A 19,469-nucleotide genomic window follows, 5' to 3' on the forward strand; every position below is an offset into this window, starting at 1 on the left:
GGGATAAAGGAAGCCCTGTATTTGTGAACGGTTATTCTCAAATGTGGGTTATTCAACAAAAAAAAAAAAAATGCACTGTGAATATTCTTCCCCTACAGTATACAGAGGCCAGTTACTCACACGCATCTACACACACACACACACACATCCATTATGAAAACCACACTAAGTTAAGACTAAGACTTCTTTCTGTTTTTTTTTTTTTTTACCCGCATTTTATTGCTTTATATTCCATGGCTTCATTTTGATTATCATAAGGATGTAAAGAATTGCATTCATAACTGTGGCAGGGAATGCACAAATGGTTTGACACTGATGTACAGTACAGATAGTTGAAAGTAATCAACCTGCCCAGTTGATACTATCTATCTATATATCCTGTGGTGCTACTACTAATGTATTGCAACGCAAGCTGGAACACTTTCACACCCTTGCAAAACAGCATTATCTCTATAGCCGTTATCATGTGCATTGTCCACAGATATATTTTTTGTATAACGGAACATTAGCAGTATTGTCCTTGATTTTATAGTAATCTTTGGGTGAGTATTAAGTGCTTTGGTGGTCACTTTGACAACCATGATAGACGTGTGTACAAGTTTCATCCATGCATTATCTATTATCTATACCTGCTTATTTCTGGTCAGGGTCGTGGGGGGATGTTAGAGCCTATCCCAGCGTGCATTGGGCGAGACATGTATAAGTTTGTCATTCTAAAAAATTTTAAGTCATAAGTCATGTGATATGTGATGGGTTTTACTGCAAAGTGCTCCGTTCACACAAATCAAGACGACCTGAATCTTATTTTGACACGCCCTGTTTTGTCTCACCAGTGACACTGGCCAAATGAGTGAAATAAATATATTTTTACACCTACAGCTCAATGGAGTATCATGTATGTTTCTTATTGTGTGTGAGGATGGTGAGCGGCTGTGTGTGTGTGTGTTGCATACACTCGTGTGTACGCGTGCGCATGTGTGTGCACGGGCGCGTGTGTGTGCGTGCGCGTGTGTGTGGGTGCGTGTATGTGTGCGCGTGTGTGTGCGTGCGCGTGTGTGTGGGCGCGTGTGTGTGTGTGTGTGTGCGTGCGTGTGTGTATGGGGTTTCTCGGCCTACATCTGATTTTGACGTTTGGCATGCAGGTCCTCCGCATTCTTGTCTACAGCGTTAGCTTTCCAATGACGTTGATCACACTCCCTCTCTCTCTGTCTCCTCCCATTTGATTGGTCCACATTTCCCTGATGCTTTCTCTAAATGTCTTATGTCCGTCTGACCCCCCCTTCTCATCAGGGCACATTTAGAAAGGCCCTTCTCTGTCCCCGTCCCTTTTCCTGTGTGTGTCACTTTCCCTCTGCTTTCTCTTTTCTCTCTTCCTGTACTTCACCCTCTACTGTGTCTGCGATTTTGTGTTCCTGCGCCTTTCGGCCTCCCCTTGCCCCCTCTTAGCAAGCTCCTCATCACACTTTCCATTTCCCCAGTCACTGACCGGGTCAGAGGGAGAGAAGAATACGGGCGCAGAGAAGAAGGAAGCGTCAAAATCAAACCGTGGTATAAATGATTGAGCTGGGGCAGAGATTTGTTGTCTGAAGAATCCTGTCTTTCTCGTTCCGGCAGTTAAAGGCAGGCGTGAGAGCGAGAGGGAGGGAGCGATTGAGAGAAAGAAAGCGAGAAGGGAAACACAGGGTAGTCCTGTTCCCAACTGAACATGATCATTCGAACAAAATGGATCCAGGAAGCCCCAGGTAGATTACCTTCATGATTACGTGTGGGGGGTTGGTGGGCAGGAATGTTGTTTTGAGATTTTCAAACCGAACGTAACTTTCTTTATATTTAAAGACGTGTCTGTGCATATAGATACAGGTGCAGTTTGCCGAGGTTAAGTGTTGCTGTTTAGTAATGGAGCTGTTTTTTTATGTGTGTGTGTGTTTGTATGTGTGTGTTGTAATGTTTGGTCTCCAATAACTGAAGAACAGCGCATTTTGGCTCTTTTTAAAAAACAGTCCATAATTTTTAAAGTTTTGGATCAAATAACACCAGTAGTACTATGATTGCTTTTGTTTGTGTGTGAACAACAAAGTTACAGATGAAAGTGATTAGGCCTATTCGGTGGTGGGTTTATGTAACGTACCTGGATTGTATGAGTCAGTGTGTGTTTGTGTGTGTGTATGTATGACTTTGTGTGTGAATTTATCATCATTGTTTCATAAATAGTAAATATGGCTGCAGTTTCTGTGTCTTTGTTTAGAATCTGTCTGGGGACACAGAAACTCCCGTTTCTGAAAATCCTTTAGGTGCTATATCCACTTACTACATCTATGTTTGTACGCAGTTTCTCAGTTCATTGTGAGGTACACTGCACGGTTGCTTGCAATGTCAACAGTTGGGTATTATTGGGACTCTTTAAATTGTTCAAACAACAATGACAATATGTACTTTGGAGCGCTGCCCAGATAATACAGAGAATATAAACATTTTAAGGCACTCTCTGAAAAGAAGGACAAATTAAGTCAGAAATCCCCCAAAGCACCCTTCTTATATGGAAATGCATTTATATCCAATGACATGCCCATATAGTACATACAGTATAATTAGAAGGGCATTGATGCATTTGCTCTCTTTCAGTACACATCAGTATGACATCCAATTAGGAAAGAGAACAGTTTGTATGACATATATACTATACAGTGCATTTGGGTGTCTTTGAATAGTTGTTAATATAGATTTCAGATGTGTGCCAATGTATGCGTTTGTCTGTCTATTACTAGTTGTTGTTTTTTTTTCCAGTTTTAGTAATTTTGTTTGTTTTTCCTTATATCTTCGATTTCTCTACATGTTCTTGTAATTATTCTCCAATACTTGTATCCTGTCTACTTACAAAAACATAAACTCTTTAGATATCTGCTGGATGGCACAATAATACAATGTGTATTTGTTTTTATTTTTACTGCTACTGGACATTGCATTGCAGCCATTTGCAGACAAAATTACTTTGTACACCTGTTACATTTAAAGTTGAAGTTATTGAACATTCACTCCTTGTACATGACTGAAATAGCTTCATAAATATTTATATATAAATATATATATATATATATATATATATATATGATGCTATTTATATTTTTACATTGTATTTGTCTTGTTTGGTCTTGTACTTCGTCTTTTCTGCTGTGCTTTCCTAGTCTTGGCTAAGTTTCATTTGTAAAAGAAGTTTATCTCAGTGTCCTAGCTTATGTATATAAAATGAATGCTGTTATAATCACCTGTCATCATCCCCTGTACTGCATTCTCATCTCACTCTCTCTCTGTGAGCACCAAAAAAAAAAAAACATTTACCCTAACAGTGATAATGATTGCTTTCCCCAGCCCTTTCTCAAAACCACCAACCTTGAATCCAAGAGGAAGTGATGTCGTACAGATTGAGGAAGTGCCCCTGAACACTCTGGGGAGGTGGGATCCAGGAAGAGATGCAAAAGTGGAGAAGCTGTGGGCTTCTGAGAAAGAGATCGAGTCAGTGGTTGATGGAGTAATACCCACTGCAGTAACACAAATTAACCACACGGTTGCAGCAGACAAACAGCGGTTCAATACTATCGGCTATGCGGTATACCTAAAAATTACCTATTCCTGTTTTCCTACTGGTTTTCAATTGTGATAATACAATAGTGATTATCAGCCATGTCTATTCATTAAAGGCAAATACATTTATGCCATTGATCGTGGTCCTTTTTGTCTCATTTATTGTGATTCCTTTTTCCATGTAGAATGTTCAGACGAGGCTGAGGAACAGTGTGGTTCCTGAATTTTCCACAGTTAATAGGGGATTGTCTGGAAACGTTAGAGCTCGCGGTACTCTGAGACAGGTGTTTTCCCAGGGACTGTCTGAAAGGCCTCCCATTCCAGAGGTATCCCCAAGTGAAGAACACAAACATACATTTCAACAGACAGCTGTGCATAATCAATGCTGTGAAAAACACACACAAATGCACGCACGCTCACACGCAAACACGCACACACACACACACACACACACACACACACACATTTACCTGTGTCTCCACACAACATGAGCAGATATGCATACATGTGCATGGTGCAGAATGTTCCCATATAATAACAGCAATAACAGTGCCATACTTATTCTTACTGTCTTGTATTTCTCACATTGTCTCTCTTTTTCAGCTGGAAATCTTTAAACAAACTCTGCAGTCATTTCCCATCCCAGCACTGCCTGACTGGAAGGGAGGTGGTGATGGAGGAGGAGATTGGGGAGAAGGAGGAGGAGAAGGTGAAGGAGGAGAAGTAACAGATGTTACTTTAGAGGGGAGCTGGACTGACATTGTGCACTCTCACACGGTACTGAAGGAGGGATGAGGGGTTGGGCTGGATGGCATTGATTAATGTTGTGACAGTCATTAATGTTACTGTACAGAGGCGGCTGATAGATCCTAAAAAAGAGTGAATCCAAATGCTTATAAATACATTCAATCATTCATCAATCGGGTGCTATCATGAACAGTAAAAGATAAAGAAAACTTATATTAAAGGCATTTTAGCTGTGTATTAATCCACTGTATCCTTGTTCAGTCCATGAGTAAGAAACGGAGGCACCAGCAGGAGGCGCTGTGGGAACTAATCCATACTGAATTGAGCTACATTAGAAAGCTTACAATTGTACATGATGTGAGTTGTTTTTAAGTTGTTTTTCTTTCTTTCTTTTTACCTTTTTTATTAATATTTTTATTAAATATGAAATACCTTTAAATTAATAATACCATTGGATGCGTAGTTCATTTTCTCAATACCTTCAATCTGCTGTCCAGTAAAACCTCCAAATGAATGCAGATACAGTGAGTGAAGATATTCACTTGCATGCAAATAACTAATAGTAACAAAAAATGCTCCTCCCATCAGCACAATAAAACAATAGATAAATCCTCTTGAATTTGAAGAGGTAAAAATGTGCCAATATGGTTATTTCATGGTAACTGATCAATTTCTGTCGTTTGGTGACCAATCTAACTATTTTTCAGCTGGCGATGGCTGCCCTGGTCTATGTGCGGAAGAATGGATTCTTATCAGAAGTCAGTTGATAATTATTCAAAATGAATTAAGATCTTGATAAGAGCTTTTACGTGCTGTTTCTGCTCTCTTCCGGTGACTGGCTGTCTAGCCAACACCCAAGCAAAGTATTTCTGGCCTACAGTGTCCTGCCTGATGTTTGCATTGTTTGTCTGTCTCTCGGTCTTTCTGATCTAGCTGCGTTTATGCCAATGTTGCTGATCTGGTGGAAATTTGAGTGTGGGAGTGACAATGCGAAACCCTGGTGTGGTGTGGCTGCGTCTAATCGCAGTTTGCGCTTTATGTTTTTTCAGGTCACCCCAGAGCTCCTCTTTTCAAATCTTCCTTCCATACTGCAAGCTCACCGCCTCTTTTGGCAGGAAGTGCTGCTCCCTATAATACAGGAAGTCAGGGAGACTGGAAAGCCTTTTGACCCAATGAAGCTGGAGAGTGGCTGCCTGCAGGTATCAACCAAGTTACCCCGAGCCAATTTAGGGCTTTGGCCTTAAGCCAACAAAACTTCAGTGAGTTATTCTGTGTGCTTAGACCCCATGAACCACATAGTGAGTAATGCATCAAGAACAATGTGAATATGTATGTTACAGCATATATTAAATATTCCTTTAACTGTAGTATGAGGGTTTATGTCTGTACACTGTATAGCAGTCCCTCTAGTACCTCTCTTTTGATGGAAAAACCCCTGCCTGTGTATTACTGTACTTGAGTACATGCCAATAAATTTGTGTATCTAGTATATGTACATGTAATTATATTGAATATGACTTTGTTAGCTTTATTGCATAAATATTTATTATATGCATGAAATGCAAAATAAAGAACATTTGAAATGTGAAAACTGCTTAATTGCAATAAGTAGAACACAACTAAAAGTTATCAGCATTGTACCGGTGTGATCAGTCTGTGTTTACCAGCCTGTGACCCAAGTAGAAATTAATTATTTTCTTATTGTCAGCTAGGGGGTACAGATTAAGGTTGCCCACAATGCTTTCAAGTTTTTTTGCAAGACTGAGTTTGTTTCCTAACCGTCTCTCTCCCTCTCTGACAGTTCAGCGAACGCTTCTCTCCCTACCTCCAATACTGCTGGGAGGAGAAGAGAATTCTGGAATTCGCCCGCGAGAAATCCTCCGACCCTCTGTTCCAGACCTACCAGGAAGTGCGTTCAGACTCAGACTCGTGGCAGCATTGCTCTCGCCGTATTGTTTGATAAGAAATGACAGCTATCAGTCTGCATCAATCGCATCATCTGCATTATCATTTTTCTGCCGTTGCGTGCGGTTTTAGTTGCTACTGTAACCTGCAGCTGTTAACTTCTATATCTGCATGTGGATGGAAAATGTGAAATGTTTGTTTCCTTTTAAGCATACTTTTTCTCACAACTTTAATAAGGATAATTATTTGATTTATGCTCTTTCATGGCTATTGTGATGACAGTGTTGAGATCGGAACTAAACGCATTTGTATTATATGTTAGTCTGAAGATTAGGTTGTCTTTTTATATTATTTAAATTCAGTAAATAAATGTATGGCGTATTGTTGAAGAATCATCAGAATTGACAAAAGAAGAAACAGTTTGAACCGCAGGGGTCTAAAACTCCAGCACTGGAGGGCCCGGTGTCTGCTGGTTTTTGTGTGCGTCATTTAAATGAATAATTTAAATCACTGATGGGCTAGTGATTGGTTTGAGATCCCTGAGTTAAAAGGCTACTAATAACTTGGTGCATCTCCCTATTGGTGCCTTTTTGCCACCTAGTGGTAAGAGGCCAGTACTACCATTAGCTTGGGGGAGTGCTGTGGAACACTACCATTTCAAGGTAGTGTTCCACAGACAAAAGACAATATCAATATCACTTACTCTGTTATTGTCCCCAGCATTCCTCTATATTGACTATGTGCATAACTGCCACTTTGGATGGAGATGGCCAGATGCGTTCATGTTTGGTTATTTGTTTGTTTGTTTGATTGATTGATTGATTGCCCTCCCTCAGTGGGTGGAGACTTGCCCGCAGGTTGGTAGGATGCGGTTAGGCGAAATGCAGGCCCAGCCCCACCAAAGGATCACCAAGTACCACCTCTTGCTGGAAGCCATACTGAAGTACACGCAGGACCGAGTCGAACTGTACTCTGTCCGGAAAATGGTAAGAAGGTCTCTCCACTCCTCCACCTCGGTGTGCTTCACTTTCCCGAGCGTCCTCTTGTACAAGTGCGTGCTCAGAGGGCTTGTGCACCATGATCCAGAGGTGCACAGCTGGAATGCTTAATTCGTTTAATTGAATTAATTTAATTTAATTGAAAATAGATTTTCTAAAAATGAGAAATGGAAAGCAGGAGTGAAAGCTTTTTTTGTACATTGTTTATTTTCATCTTCTTTGGTGGCTTTTAAATGAGGAGCTTTTAATTTTATTTCACAGAAACCAAGATCAAAGATAAGTATTGTTTGCATTTCTCTCTCTCTCTCTCAGCTCACCAGTGTCAATGGCTTTGTGGACAGCATCAATGACTACCTGACATTCAAGGATGATGAGCTTGCCCTCTCTAAATCAGCTCAGAGAGTGGAAGGCTATGAGGTGGCGGAGGTGATGAGTGAAGAAATCGAAAAGGTGAGCATTTGGAAACCAGGAAAACGCATAATATTCATATACAAAATGCAGCCACGTCATTGGTCAACGGCCATGTCTTTCACAGCATGTAAAGGAATTCTCCTGTTTCGATTTGACGAGTCCCATCCGGGGGTTGGGACCCGGTGATATGCGCAAGCTACTTTTAGAGGAGACGCTCAAGATCAGAGAGAAGAAAGACAACAAGGTAGGCTGGGGTGTCTGGATTTGTTCTCCTGCTGTAGTGGCACAAACGGAGTCACCATAGATACCCACATTTAGTTTAGTGCCTTTGGGGAGAAGGGGAGGGCAAAGGGAGAGAGTAAAACATCAGGGCAATACTGGATGACTGGAACTCTCTCAGGTCTGTGATTATCCACAGCAACAACTGGGAAGCAGTCAGTATATTCCCAGTTATTAACTGGAACTGGGAAGTAGTGGAGTGGCAGGTCTTGACCAGAAGAGTAGAATATTATGTAGATAATCTTGTCCTTAAGAAAATGAGATGACGAAAATCTGGGACACATTTACATTGCCATCCTCCGCTGTGTTACACTGTAAAGCTGGCTTTGGGAGTGTCTGAAATCTAGAAATATGTTACCGCACATGGCAAAGCCATGGTCGCACAGACATGAAGATGCCCCCCTAGTTAGTGTGAACTAACAATAACAATAGCGGTTCTGCATGAAAATGCTGTGACGCATTTGTTGACTGCTGTTGCGTGTTGTACAGGCGGAGGTGGTTGTGCTGCTGTTCTCAGACGTGCTGCTGGTGGCCAAGGCGCAGAAGAAGTCGGAGAAGCTGAAAGTGGTGCGTCCTCCTATGGCCCTGGAGAGAATTCGCTGTGCCATTTTGAAAGATGGCTGTAAGTGCATTATCTGTCTCCCTCTGCCTCACCATGCCCCAACCCCCCCCCCCCCCCCAAAAAAAAAAAATATTATAAGAATTTTATCTGAACCTTCATACATCAAACAAGTCTCCGGCCCGTGCTCGGCGTTTGTGAACGATCCTGTTGAGTTGGTGCCTGGTTCACTTGCACTGCTCTCACGATGGGTCACTTGGTGTAAGGCTGTCCATGTGAAATTGGCTCCACTGCAGTGTGTTACCTGGCCTCTTGGTCCTCCAATAGACTGCACTGACTCTCGTGGTGGGTTAAACATGCTAGACCACAGCTAGTAGAGCCAGAGCTCCTTGTGTGCACAGGCTGCACAGGGAAAACAGCTCTTCTGAGTCTCTGTGAGAATCTCTCTCTCTCTCTCTCTCTCTCTCTCTCTAACTCACTCCCTCCCTCTCTCTTTCTCCTCCCCCTCTCCCCTTCTCTCCCTCTCTCCCTTTCTCTGCCCTGTCTCTCTCTGTCCCCCTCTGTCTATCTCTCGTTCTCTCTCCCTCTCTCTGCCCTCTCTCTCTGTCTCCCTCTGTCTATCTCTCTTTCTCCTCTCTCCCTCTCTCTGCCCTCTCTCTCTGTCTCCCTCTGTCTATCTCTCTTTCTCCTCTCTCCCTCTCTCCCTCTCTCTGCCCTCTCTCCCTCTTTCTCCTCTCTCCCTCTCTCTGCCCTCTCTCTCTCTCTCCCTCTCAACCTCCCACTCTTTCTCTCAGGTTCCTTTGTGCTGGTGGATATGGGTGAACTGGGCTGTGCTGTGAATGTTCACACAGTCTTCACCTCGAGCCCCGAGAGCTGTTCTACTTGGGTCACCGCCATACTCAATGCACAGGTAAGAAAAAAAGCTTCAAGTAAGTTTTTGCCAATGGCAGTTCCTTCACCTTCCTCATTTTCCCCTTAACCCTTTAAGGCAGTGGTGTCAAACTCGTTGCCATGGAGGGCCGTGTGTATGCAGGTTTTCATTCCAACCAATTAATGCTGCCTTAATTGAGTCCAATTACTCATTCAGCCATATGCGTTTAACTGCATTGAAGCACAGAATATAAGAAAATTTTTATTTAGACAATGCGGGTCACCATAGACGTCGGGTCACCATTATGCACAAACCTGCATTCCTAATTCAGCAAATAATTTAACTAATTATATAATCAAGATCTGAGGCTGGAATGAAAACCTGCATACACACGGCCCTCCATGGCACGAGTTTGACACCACTGTTTTAAGGTGTCAGATCCCAAATGTGTGATTCGGACGTTCTTATCTGAAAATTCAGATGCTGATGTAGCAATCATTGCTGGTAATTGAAAGCAGTGGACTTCTATAACCCTGTTACTCAAATCATGGCCTTCGAGGTCCAAGAACTGCTGGTTTTCCAACCCCCCCTTCACCCTGGAAGTCAGGTGTGAATACAGTCTGGCCAATCAGTAGCGCTAATTGTTCAGTTAATAACTGGGGGAAAGAAAACCAGGGCCGGAATTGGATTCAAGGTCCAGATTTGAGTGTCCATGTTGTAGAACATTGACTTAAATTTTTCAGAAAAAACAAAAACAAAAAACATTCCAAAACCCTACTCTTGAAAGGATTAAAATATTACTTTTCATGCAGACGTCCCTGGCAGCCGGAAGAGACAGAGAAATGTCTCACAGATTGGTGGAATTCAGGCAGGTTACTTCAGAGATTGAGAAGCCAATCCTTCATCCATCAGACACCGAAAGGGTAATCGGAGAGAGAGAGGAACAAGTAAATCAATTAGAGGTTGTGCCTGTGAACTCTTTGGGGAAAAAACCAAAAAAGGAAGCCAGTAAAGAACTATCCGCAAATGGGACATTACGTTTGACAGAAGTAGAAAAAAACCCTCAGAACCAATTGAAAAACTTGATGTGGGTAGACAGAAACATCCCAAGCAGCCAATCAGCACGTGGAAATTTTGCAATGGGACGAAGCAACGGGCAAAACAGCCAGTCTGGGAAAAAGGACGTGGTGATGTCAAAGAGGGAGGCAAAAGAGGACAGTGGCAGTGCCCGAACAGAATTTTCTGAAAATTTGCGCCCCGGTATAACAGAGAGAAGGGTTACATGGAACCAAACTAGAGGAAAGCCTGACTCTCTTAACCTCAATAAACCTGTAATATCATCAACAGTTTCTACTAAAGGCCAATCAAATGCTTCTCATTCCCTGTTGCCGGGCAAGCAGGAGAATCGTGAGATCACACACAGCGAATCAGCTCCGAGCCTTGCCTTGCCACCAGATGAGGAATTCAACATGGATACTTCGGCCAGGGAATCAGCATCCAAGGAAAGTCCACTACAGGGAAAATTCACTAGGAAAGATTCTGAGGGCCAGTCATCAGACCAGCATTCTCGAAAAGACTCTGACATCAGCCAATCAGAAGAGGAGTCTTTGAGGTTTTCACGCAGGTTGATTTCTCCACGTTTACGGAGGAGGCGGCCTGTGGACGTTCAGCAAAGTCCCGGCCTGGGGGTGTTCAGGAAGGGGTCGTTGGATTTGGGGGATAGCGTGTTTACGTTTAATGCTAATTCCTCCCCCACCTCTGACCCAGACAGCAAGCAAAGAGTTCGCAAGACAGGTCAGAAGCCTGCTCAGAAGTCACACTCTCATTTAGGTCATTACATTAGAAGGAATCATGGAGTGCTTCAGAACGGAGCTGCCAAAACAGACCGCCCTGAGCCTGAGCTGTCTATTGGATTGCCTGAACAAAGCTCCCAAAAAAGGCATAAAGTAAGGACCCAAAGGAGTGTGTCAATTCCAGACATTATTATTCATGCAGGGAGCCCAGAAGCCCGCATGTCTCAGTCCTCCCAACCATACTTCTCTCCGGGGGACCTCTTAGAGCGAGCCCGGGAGCGGGCAAAGGAGAGAACGGGGGAAGCAGCCAATACAGGGATGACCAGTAAAAAGAACTTCTTTTTCGACTTAACCCCATCTCCCTCTCGGTCCACATCTCCATCCCTGTCTCCCGATGAGGCTGATGTGGAATTTCCTGGGGCCCTCTCCTCCACTGTTACAAATTATGGAGGGGCTGAAAACGAAAAAGAAGAGGAGGGTTACAAAGAGAGGAAGTACAGGTGAGAGAGTTTGTATGCGTGTGTGTGTGTGTGTGTGTGAACATACAAATCATCAAACCTTACAACCTTATCAAAGCAACAGATTGTCCCATGCGCATACTTCAGATTGTGGTAGTATTGCAGAAGTATACTGTGAAAACAGGAAATAGATTCCCTGCAATACTTTGGTGCTGCTGCTGGTGGTGATTCATTTGGTCACAGCAGCAAGATGAGCTGGAATTTGATCTTAAGGGTGCTGACAGGAACTGAAAGATAGAGGCATTGTCAGACTTATCTCATAGTGTAATAATTAGATAACTGTGTAGACACTATTTCTGGTTTTCATCTAACCCAGTTCTCTCACTGTTTAAGATCAAGATTAAATATTAGTTCCTACATTTTAGTCTTCTGTTATTTTGATTAATTAGTATGTTTTCTTTCTTTTCATTTTTCATTGTCGTCTTTATTATAACTGCTAAATGAATACCTTTTAAAAGTTTCTCTCTCTTTCTCCCTCTCTCTACCATTCTCTTTCTCACTCTCTCTCTCCCCCTCTCAGTAGTAGCTTCCCTTTCCCCGATGGCGCAAGCGTTGATGGGTCCGGTTGGTGCATCGGCGACGACGAGGTCAGGGATCTCCTGCTTCCCAACGGCATCGAAGGCGCGGGTGGGGCGGACGACGGGGGGAGTCGAACGCTGACGCTCAGCGACCTCCGGCGCATCAGCAGACAGGAGGACGGGGAGTGCAGCGAGGTGTAGTGTGTGTGTGTGTGTGTGTGTGTGTAGTGTGTGTGTGAGAGAGAGAGAGAGAGAGAGAGAGAGAGGGAGAGACTGTGCTGGAGGGGATACAGTGCTCTGATGGTGAGTGTACTGTCAGTGAGACGCGTGCTGTTCTTGCAGTGAATGCAAGTATGTCTGGTGAGTCTCCTCGGATCACCAGACGTACCAGCATTAGGGTTATCCTGACCTGGCGTTGCCAGAATATTTCATTTTTCTGACCCGAGTGAATGTAACTAGTCTGAAGATGACCCTCGAAGGTGTAGCAGAACCGAGGGTTGCTTTACAAAATGAGGCACTTTCTTCCATACGATATCCCCGCATTGTCAAATTATTATTTAAATTTTGCAATATTTCTTGGTTCTGAGCCTCTGTCATTCCCAGGGCCGTTTCTCCCTCTGGGGGTTCATGATGGCGTAGCATTGCAGACATGAGCCAAGCTCCTAACTCCTTACTAATATATGAGAGAACCAATAATGTCCTTTCTTCAGTCAGAAAGGATATTTTATCCTCCTAAGATATCTGTTCATTTGGTGTATCATATTAAAACCTTTCTTGTTAAGGAAGCAAAGACAGGGATCAGCTATACAAATAGTCATGATGGGACAGGTAATTACACAAGCTAATCTTGCTTTATGAGTTATTTCTACATGTAAATTAAATGTAAATATATTCATAATGGCTATGTTCCTTTGAGTTAAATGTTAACTGTAATTTATTTTCAAAAGGAAGATCTCTGATTAAATCCATTTCATTTTAGAAATGCAGAACTTAACCTGACTAACATGTTAAAGATATCTTTCTCAAGTTGAAATAAGATGCAGTATTTTAAACCTTTATATAATTTTTTTCATCTGTTTGTAAATGAATAGAGGACAAAATGTATTGATATATGTGTCTTTTTATTGGCATTTTACACAAGAAATAATTGTTTAAAAACATTAAAAATGAAATACAATTAGGGAAAAAAATATATATAATTCAGTTTCTGCTACAAATGATTGCACTTGCCTGCAAAGGTATATAAATGGTTATACATACATATACACGCACACACACACACACACACGCACACACAAGTAGTAGTCTTATAGTAGTATTAGAATACAATGTAGGGAAGCATATTCAAATTCGAAATGTATTTTAAGCTGTACAATGAATAAAAAAGTTATTTTTATATGGCGTTACAGATCCTGCTGGTTTGAATCGCATTCAATTTGTGTTTGATGGCCCTGCACTTTTATCTCTCGCTCTGTCTCTTTCTTTCCTCTCTCGAGCGTTGGAGGCGGTGTGAACAATGGTTTCGAGGGCAGGGTACTGCAAAGCCATTTTCCGCTGTACAGGGAGACATATGGAACAGGGTTTAATACAGAACTATGAATATACTATAATTTCTAGAAAATTCTACAGAGCATTAATAATATTACTGACAGAAGACAGAGGATACCATACCAAACTCTAATAAATGATAATAAGTTCAGCACTGGCTTTACTGGACGCTTCGGCGCATTTTACTGACGCAGAGACAGAAAGGTGTACATTCAGCCGCGTAACTCACCCTGCGATGGTTTCTGTACACCTGGAGGGCAATTAACAGCAACAGCAGGACGAGAAAGCAAAGGCCAGTTGCCATGACACCTCTGCTTGAAGATCCTTCCAGTTTATCTCCCTCTAAATGACCTATGGCAAGACGGGCAACAGAATTATGAATAACAATCAGTCATTTTAAAAATCCACATTTCATTGTATATATCTGTTTTTTTGGGTTGGTCTACATGCATTTTGTTTCCAAGCTAAATGCACATTATATGCATTTCAATGCCACTGGCATTTCATATTCATGCATTCACATATCTGTCCATAGTTATGGTTTATATAGTTATTTCGTTGTGTGGAACTCCCCTGTGGTACCCATTCATGGCTCATGTGTTTCTGAAGTTCACATTTTAAATTTTAGCTTCAGTCGCTTGATTTATTTGCGATGTCAGGATACTAAAAGCGAATTGTGCTGTAAATTGACACTTACTCATAACCTGGAAATGGTATGTGACGTTTCCCAGAATTCCTTGTTTCCCGCTGTAACGGCACACCCATTCACCGGAGTGCTCCTCAGTCATTTTCGGAATCCTCAGGGTCTTTGTCCATTGCTTCGGGGTCGCGCTTTGTGTGCCGTTGGAATCGTATGTCACCTGCACCCACTCATATCCTGTCACTCCTGTGTCATCACTGAGCTCGCAGGTCAGAGTCACGGGGGCGTTGGGTTTGACCGGGGCTGCGCTTCGAACTGTGGAGGGACGGTACAGAGACGTCAGTCAGCACGCGTGTTCATTGTTTCCTGTTTCTTCATACATTTGGTGCAAGCTCTCATTCAGAATAGTATAGAAGACCACAATGGCATGTTTGTAATTTATTTCAAAGCACAAGTGCATTTTTGATCATCAGAAGCTAATGACTCTGAACCTGTGAATCCCTTGGTGAAGAGGGTGCTGTTTATTAGTAGTGAAGTGAGACGGCGTGTGCCCCGAGAAAGCACTGATGCTCATGTGAGACGGTTCTCCCAAACTGCCTCACCTTGAGCCGTCACCAGCAGCAGCTGCCTCTGGAGCCTCCTGCCCCCCACCTCCCCAAAACACCGGTACGTCCCGCCGTCCCCCGCCGCCACGCTCTCCACCCGCAGTGAACGGTCCCACTGCGGGCGAGGGGACGGTGCCGAGGGCCGGAGGGTCGGAGGGACAGGTTGAAAGGATCTGGCCCCATTCGGCTTCCACTGCCAGCCAGTGTTCTGGGGAGTCAGCTCTTCAGTGTACACACAGGGGAGCACAATGGGCGAGCCAACTGCACCATACACCTGTGTGATCTCCTCCAGGGGGCGGGAAATGCCTGAGAGAGAGAGAGGGAAAGGGAGAGAGAGAGATAACCATACAGTAATTTGTTTTTGATCTTAATTTTAAAAGGTCATCATTTAACAGCTGTCAGTCCTGCAATAAAGATGACAATAAACCATGAAAAGAAACGGGGAGTACATAGCATTGTTTGGTTGATTGGACTGCGCTCAATGTAGGGTTAATACTGACATCAAAGGAGTCAATTATAAATAACTAGTCATTTATTTTATGAAGATATTAGTGCCAATACCACCCATGACAGTCATAGTATAAATGGTACTGATATCAGTAATGAGTAAAAATTTCACCTTGCATAGAAAGGTACTGAGTTGCTTCTCCGTCCTTCTTCTCGAGCCTGACGGCGCATGTCCAATTTCCCATCTCCCGTGGAGACATGCTCGTAATCTTCTGCTCCATCTTATTCATGGTACTCTGTGTTTGCTGCGGGGAGAGTGGTCTTCCATTAAGCTTCCAGCTCACAATCGCCTCCTCAGGCCAGGGGGTGACATTGCAAGTCACTTTTGCACTGCTGCCTTCCAGTGGGACAGCCGGAGTGAAAGACACTGAGAGAAGAGAAGAGGGAGGCGGAGGACAGTGATTATCAATACCGAAACATGATCGCTGGTGGTGGCCAGCACTTCCTGTTCCATTTGTCAGTTACAGATCGTCCCACTCACTCAAGTTTAAAGACGGGAGAAATTAATTCCATTTTGCAAAAGCACTAAAAATGTAAAACTGTTTTGCGTGATGTGATGTCCCAGGGTATTGCCTTTTGCGTTAGAGGAGAGAACTGTCTTCTGAACAGATTTCAATTCGTACCTTGAATCACGCGGAGAACGTGCCTCTGGACTTCCTTTCCGCGCATGGCGATGCAGATGTACTCCCCCCCGTCCTCAGGCCTCACACTCTCAATGTGCAGATTGAAGCTCCCCTTTCTGAAGTCGTTGTGGGGGCACCAGGACCTCCGCACCGCCTCAATCCCTCGAAACTCCAGCCCGCTTTGCTGGATCCTCCACACTGTGTTCTGGCTCCTGCGGAAAAGAAATGAGATCGTACCTGAATCCGCCCGCTCGCCGACAACGAGGGAGTCAGAGTGCCCTCCGATTGAAAGGGCGGGAGGGAACAGCTAGCAGTATCACAGCAGTGAGACTGAGGGGCAATGCAGCAGGGGGCACGGGCGAGGTCACGGACACAGACACGGGCACAAACACGGACGCGGACGAGAGCGAGGGTGAGGGCGGTTTCCTCCTCACCTGCCATTGGTCTTGACCCACTGCACACTGATGGCAGCCTGAGGCGGAGACCCCACCGTGCAGGGCAGCACTGCCAGCGAGCCGGCCTCCACCACAATGTCATCGCACACAGCCCCTGTACAACAGAAACAACAGGGATGCTCAACTCAACTTCAGCATAATGGCAAAGGGAAATCACACCGGCTGGAAACTTACATACTGTGACTTTCACAGGACCAATGGCTTACGCTCGCAAAAAAATAATCTGTCCTGAAATATCTCAGAACGTACTTGATTTTCTTTATTTTTCTGAGGTATCTTAAAAGATGTATCATTTTTCCTATTTTATTGTTTTATGATGCACAAAAATGTTTTCTTATTTTTTTGTAAGTTTAATGTGAGGTAAATGCTGTAAAAAAAAAATTCTATATTGAGACCAGTCATCTTAGAAAAAAAACGAAACATTTTAAAGTCATCAGTAAGATCGATAAGGCAACTCTCACCAGTCACAGACAATGCAGTTCCTAGGAGGATGAACAGCAGCATTATGAATCAGTTGCTAATATCCTCCTTTGAAATATATTGTTATGCTGTTTCTTTCCCTCGGGTTTTGCTTGGGCGTCTCTCTTTCCAGACCCTCCTCGTTTGCTGCTCTTTATTTCCCCCCGTCTCTGATCCCAGACTGAGCTCCTCTGACGACTTGTTGGGTATATATGTTGCCGTGGGCGGCACCGTGGGAGGGGGTGTAGTTACAGAAGGTAGTCCCTCTCTGAGTCACATGGTCCGGGGCACTGCGCACGCTTTCTTGTGGTTCGTGCCTCTCTCGGTGACGCAACTCGGAAACAGACCGAAAGTCACACGGAAATGGGGAGCCCTGCACCCCCCTGCTATTACTGCAGTCTCCCTCCCTCTCGTTCCCACTTTTTCAAAAGAATTCTAAATCTAAATTTGTTACGCGGTTCGACTGGGTTTAAAAATGTAAGCTACTGAGCTACAAACTTGCAGCTTGTAAAACTTTTCCCTCCACATATTGCAAATTGCAAATGTTTAATTAAGGAAAATTTCCCCAAAAGTCTTTCATTCAGACAGTGACCTTTGAAGCCATCTCATTATATAACCTGAATTCAGTTTAAAATTCCATTACGGAATTCAGATGGTTGTATCTCGCAACCCAAGTTGCAAGATAAACTATCTGAATTAACCACCAGTTAGCTTACAGAAAAGACTGTCAGCAAATCATGCTAGCATGCCTTCCAGTAATAAGAACGAGCGAGAGAGAAAGGCAGAGAGGTGGCGTTGTTTTGATTGAGGGAAGTGATGTACAATATGACTCACCCTCCCCCTTTCTGCTCTTCTCACAGTACTACAGCAGTCTGTCTGTTCCAACGCATGGGAAATCATTTCTTTCACATCTGCAACCCATGGTGACATCTTTTACGGTGAAATTACCTCATTGCATTATTGTTAAATCCAACCAAGGTTTTGGGAAGAAGTGCCAAATGATGTAAATGAAATGCATAGTAGATTACATTTGTAAGATGTTGCATTTTGCAATGGCTCTTTTAAACAATTAAGTAATAGATAGGTAGATCGATCGATAGATAGATAGACAGATAATATTGGAAATATTGTGGGTGGTGAACTCGGATGTTTGTGTGACTACTCTGACCATATTTTCCTTTGGCTGTACTCCTTGAGCGTTGCTTTCTATGCGTTTGATGTTTTTTTTTTTTTTTTTTTTTTTTGTCTTCATGGGCTCCACATCTACCCACACTCTCCCCAGTGAAAAATGTACTCATATTCAAATGTATTCGCACAGAGCACAGGCTGTAATTTGGTGTACCACCTCAGTGCACGGCTTTGTCTGTATGGACAACCTCGATGAGTCCAAGGCGCTGGAAGTGCTGCAGATACATGCTGATAAATATGAACTACTAATTGCCAAGAGGTCATACTCTCAAACAGGATATCCATCAATCCATTATCTATACCCGTTTATTCCCGGGCAGGATCGCGGGCTCAGTACACTTAATGTCAAAGTTACTACTTTTGTGTTACAAATGTACAATTTATGTGTTATAAGGGTGATTTTAAACACAGACTGTGTTGAAAGTAGAACAAAATATGTTGTCCTTACCTACACATGGAGGTGTGTAAAAAAAAAGTTCATGTATGTTTTAGCGCATCTGACAGGGCAGATGAGAGTATATTATATGCGTCCATAATTTGGTTTAAAACAGACACCCCTGGCAGGAACAATGTGTAATTGGGTCAAAATGATTCCCGTTCTATCAATTCACATCTAAAGTTCTTCTTTTTTTTTTAGCAATGGTGAAAATATTTTATTTTTCCAGAGCAGTATTTATCAGTGATCAAATTGGGCTGGTTTAAATTCTCAAGCCAAATCTGAGCACACTTGTACATAAATGATTATTTTCAACTTCTGTAAAACTGAACACGCTGAAGCAGGTGTGTTCTGTTTGAGAACACAAATGCGGTGCAAGCATTTTCAATGTTGGAATTTAGTAATGGAACAAAGGTATAGTTTCCTGAGTAAACTATACCTTTGTTCCCCTTTGTGTACACTGGTTTTCATTCCAACCAGTTGCAATCCCAGAATTTTAACAAGCTGTTATTTTTTCTTAATTAGGAGCTTTTTATGTTTAGAGGAATTTTTACCTTCTTAAGCCACATTATGTCAGAATTAGCTATGCATGCCATGAAGAATAAAATCCCCATGTTCATATTGTGCTTATTGTGTTATGAAGCAAACAAAGACTGAGGGGTATCAATAGACTCCTAAATGGTTAAGGTGTGGACATCTGGCCACTAAAACTAACCATGTGGAAGATAACAAAAAATTCAAACGCAAAGAAAATGATAACCAGTCATTGTGTTAATAAATTTAAAGAAAAAATTCTGAAAAAAATTAATGTGTTCAACAACCTAATTAGA

At 42.9% G+C, this 19,469-nt stretch overlaps 2 protein-coding genes across 3 annotated transcripts; one reads left to right on the top strand and one right to left on the bottom strand.

The window, feature by feature from the left end:
- The first annotated feature begins 1,297 nt into the window (after nt 1-1,297).
- plekhg6 (pleckstrin homology domain containing, family G (with RhoGef domain) member 6) lies at nt 1,298-13,368 on the top strand. Of its 2 annotated transcripts, none has more exons than XM_035403544.1 (15): nt 1,298-1,742; nt 3,367-3,604; nt 3,765-3,905; nt 4,183-4,356; nt 4,588-4,683; nt 5,034-5,084; nt 5,376-5,525; nt 6,128-6,235; nt 7,068-7,217; nt 7,542-7,679; nt 7,765-7,884; nt 8,409-8,541; nt 9,273-9,388; nt 10,162-11,642; nt 12,184-13,368. In XM_035403544.1, the coding sequence occupies exons 1-15, from the start codon at nt 1,723-1,725 to the stop codon at nt 12,377-12,379; spliced, it is 3,312 nt and encodes a 1,103-aa protein (XP_035259435.1). In that variant the 5' UTR covers nt 1,298-1,722; the 3' UTR covers nt 12,380-13,368. The 2 variants fall into 2 exon arrangements, with proteins under 2 accessions (XP_035259435.1, XP_035259425.1); XM_035403534.1 differs by having other exon boundaries at nt 1,299-1,742; nt 12,181-13,368.
- LOC118219982 (hemicentin-1-like) lies at nt 13,286-17,182 on the bottom strand. The gene is made up of 8 exons (XM_035403559.1): nt 17,018-17,182; nt 16,536-16,650; nt 16,102-16,313; nt 15,591-15,845; nt 14,969-15,277; nt 14,424-14,681; nt 13,956-14,077; nt 13,286-13,732 (listed from the first exon to the last, which is right to left on the bottom strand). The coding sequence occupies exons 1-8, from the start codon at nt 17,058-17,060 to the stop codon at nt 13,610-13,612; spliced, it is 1,437 nt and encodes a 478-aa protein (XP_035259450.1). The 5' UTR covers nt 17,061-17,182; the 3' UTR covers nt 13,286-13,609.
- Nucleotides 17,183-19,469: the final 2,287 nt, after the last annotated feature.

This window comes from Anguilla anguilla, chromosome 1 (genome assembly GCF_013347855.1).
Source record: "Anguilla anguilla isolate fAngAng1 chromosome 1, fAngAng1.pri, whole genome shotgun sequence".
Taxonomy (NCBI): domain Eukaryota; kingdom Metazoa; phylum Chordata; class Actinopteri; order Anguilliformes; family Anguillidae; genus Anguilla; species Anguilla anguilla.

Coding starts and splice junctions, on each gene's coding strand:
- plekhg6 (XM_035403534.1), top strand. CDS start 1,723: ATGGATCCAGGAAGCCCCAG. Junction 4,357..4,587: donor ACATTGTGCACTCTCACACG/GTACTGAAGGAG, acceptor ATCCTTGTTCAG/TCCATGAGTAAGAAACGGAG. Junction 6,236..7,067: donor TGTTCCAGACCTACCAGGAA/GTGCGTTCAGAC, acceptor GCCCTCCCTCAG/TGGGTGGAGACTTGCCCGCA.
- LOC118219982 (XM_035403559.1), bottom strand. CDS start 17,060: ATGCTGCTGTTCATCCTCCTAGGAACTGCATTGTCTGTGACTG. Junction 15,846..16,101: donor CGTTCTCCGCGTGATTCAAG/GTACGAATTGAA, acceptor CTCTTCTCTCAG/TGTCTTTCACTCCGGCTGTC. Junction 14,078..14,423: donor ATACCATTTCCAGGTTATGA/GTAAGTGTCAAT, acceptor GTCTTGCCATAG/GTCATTTAGAGGGAGATAAA.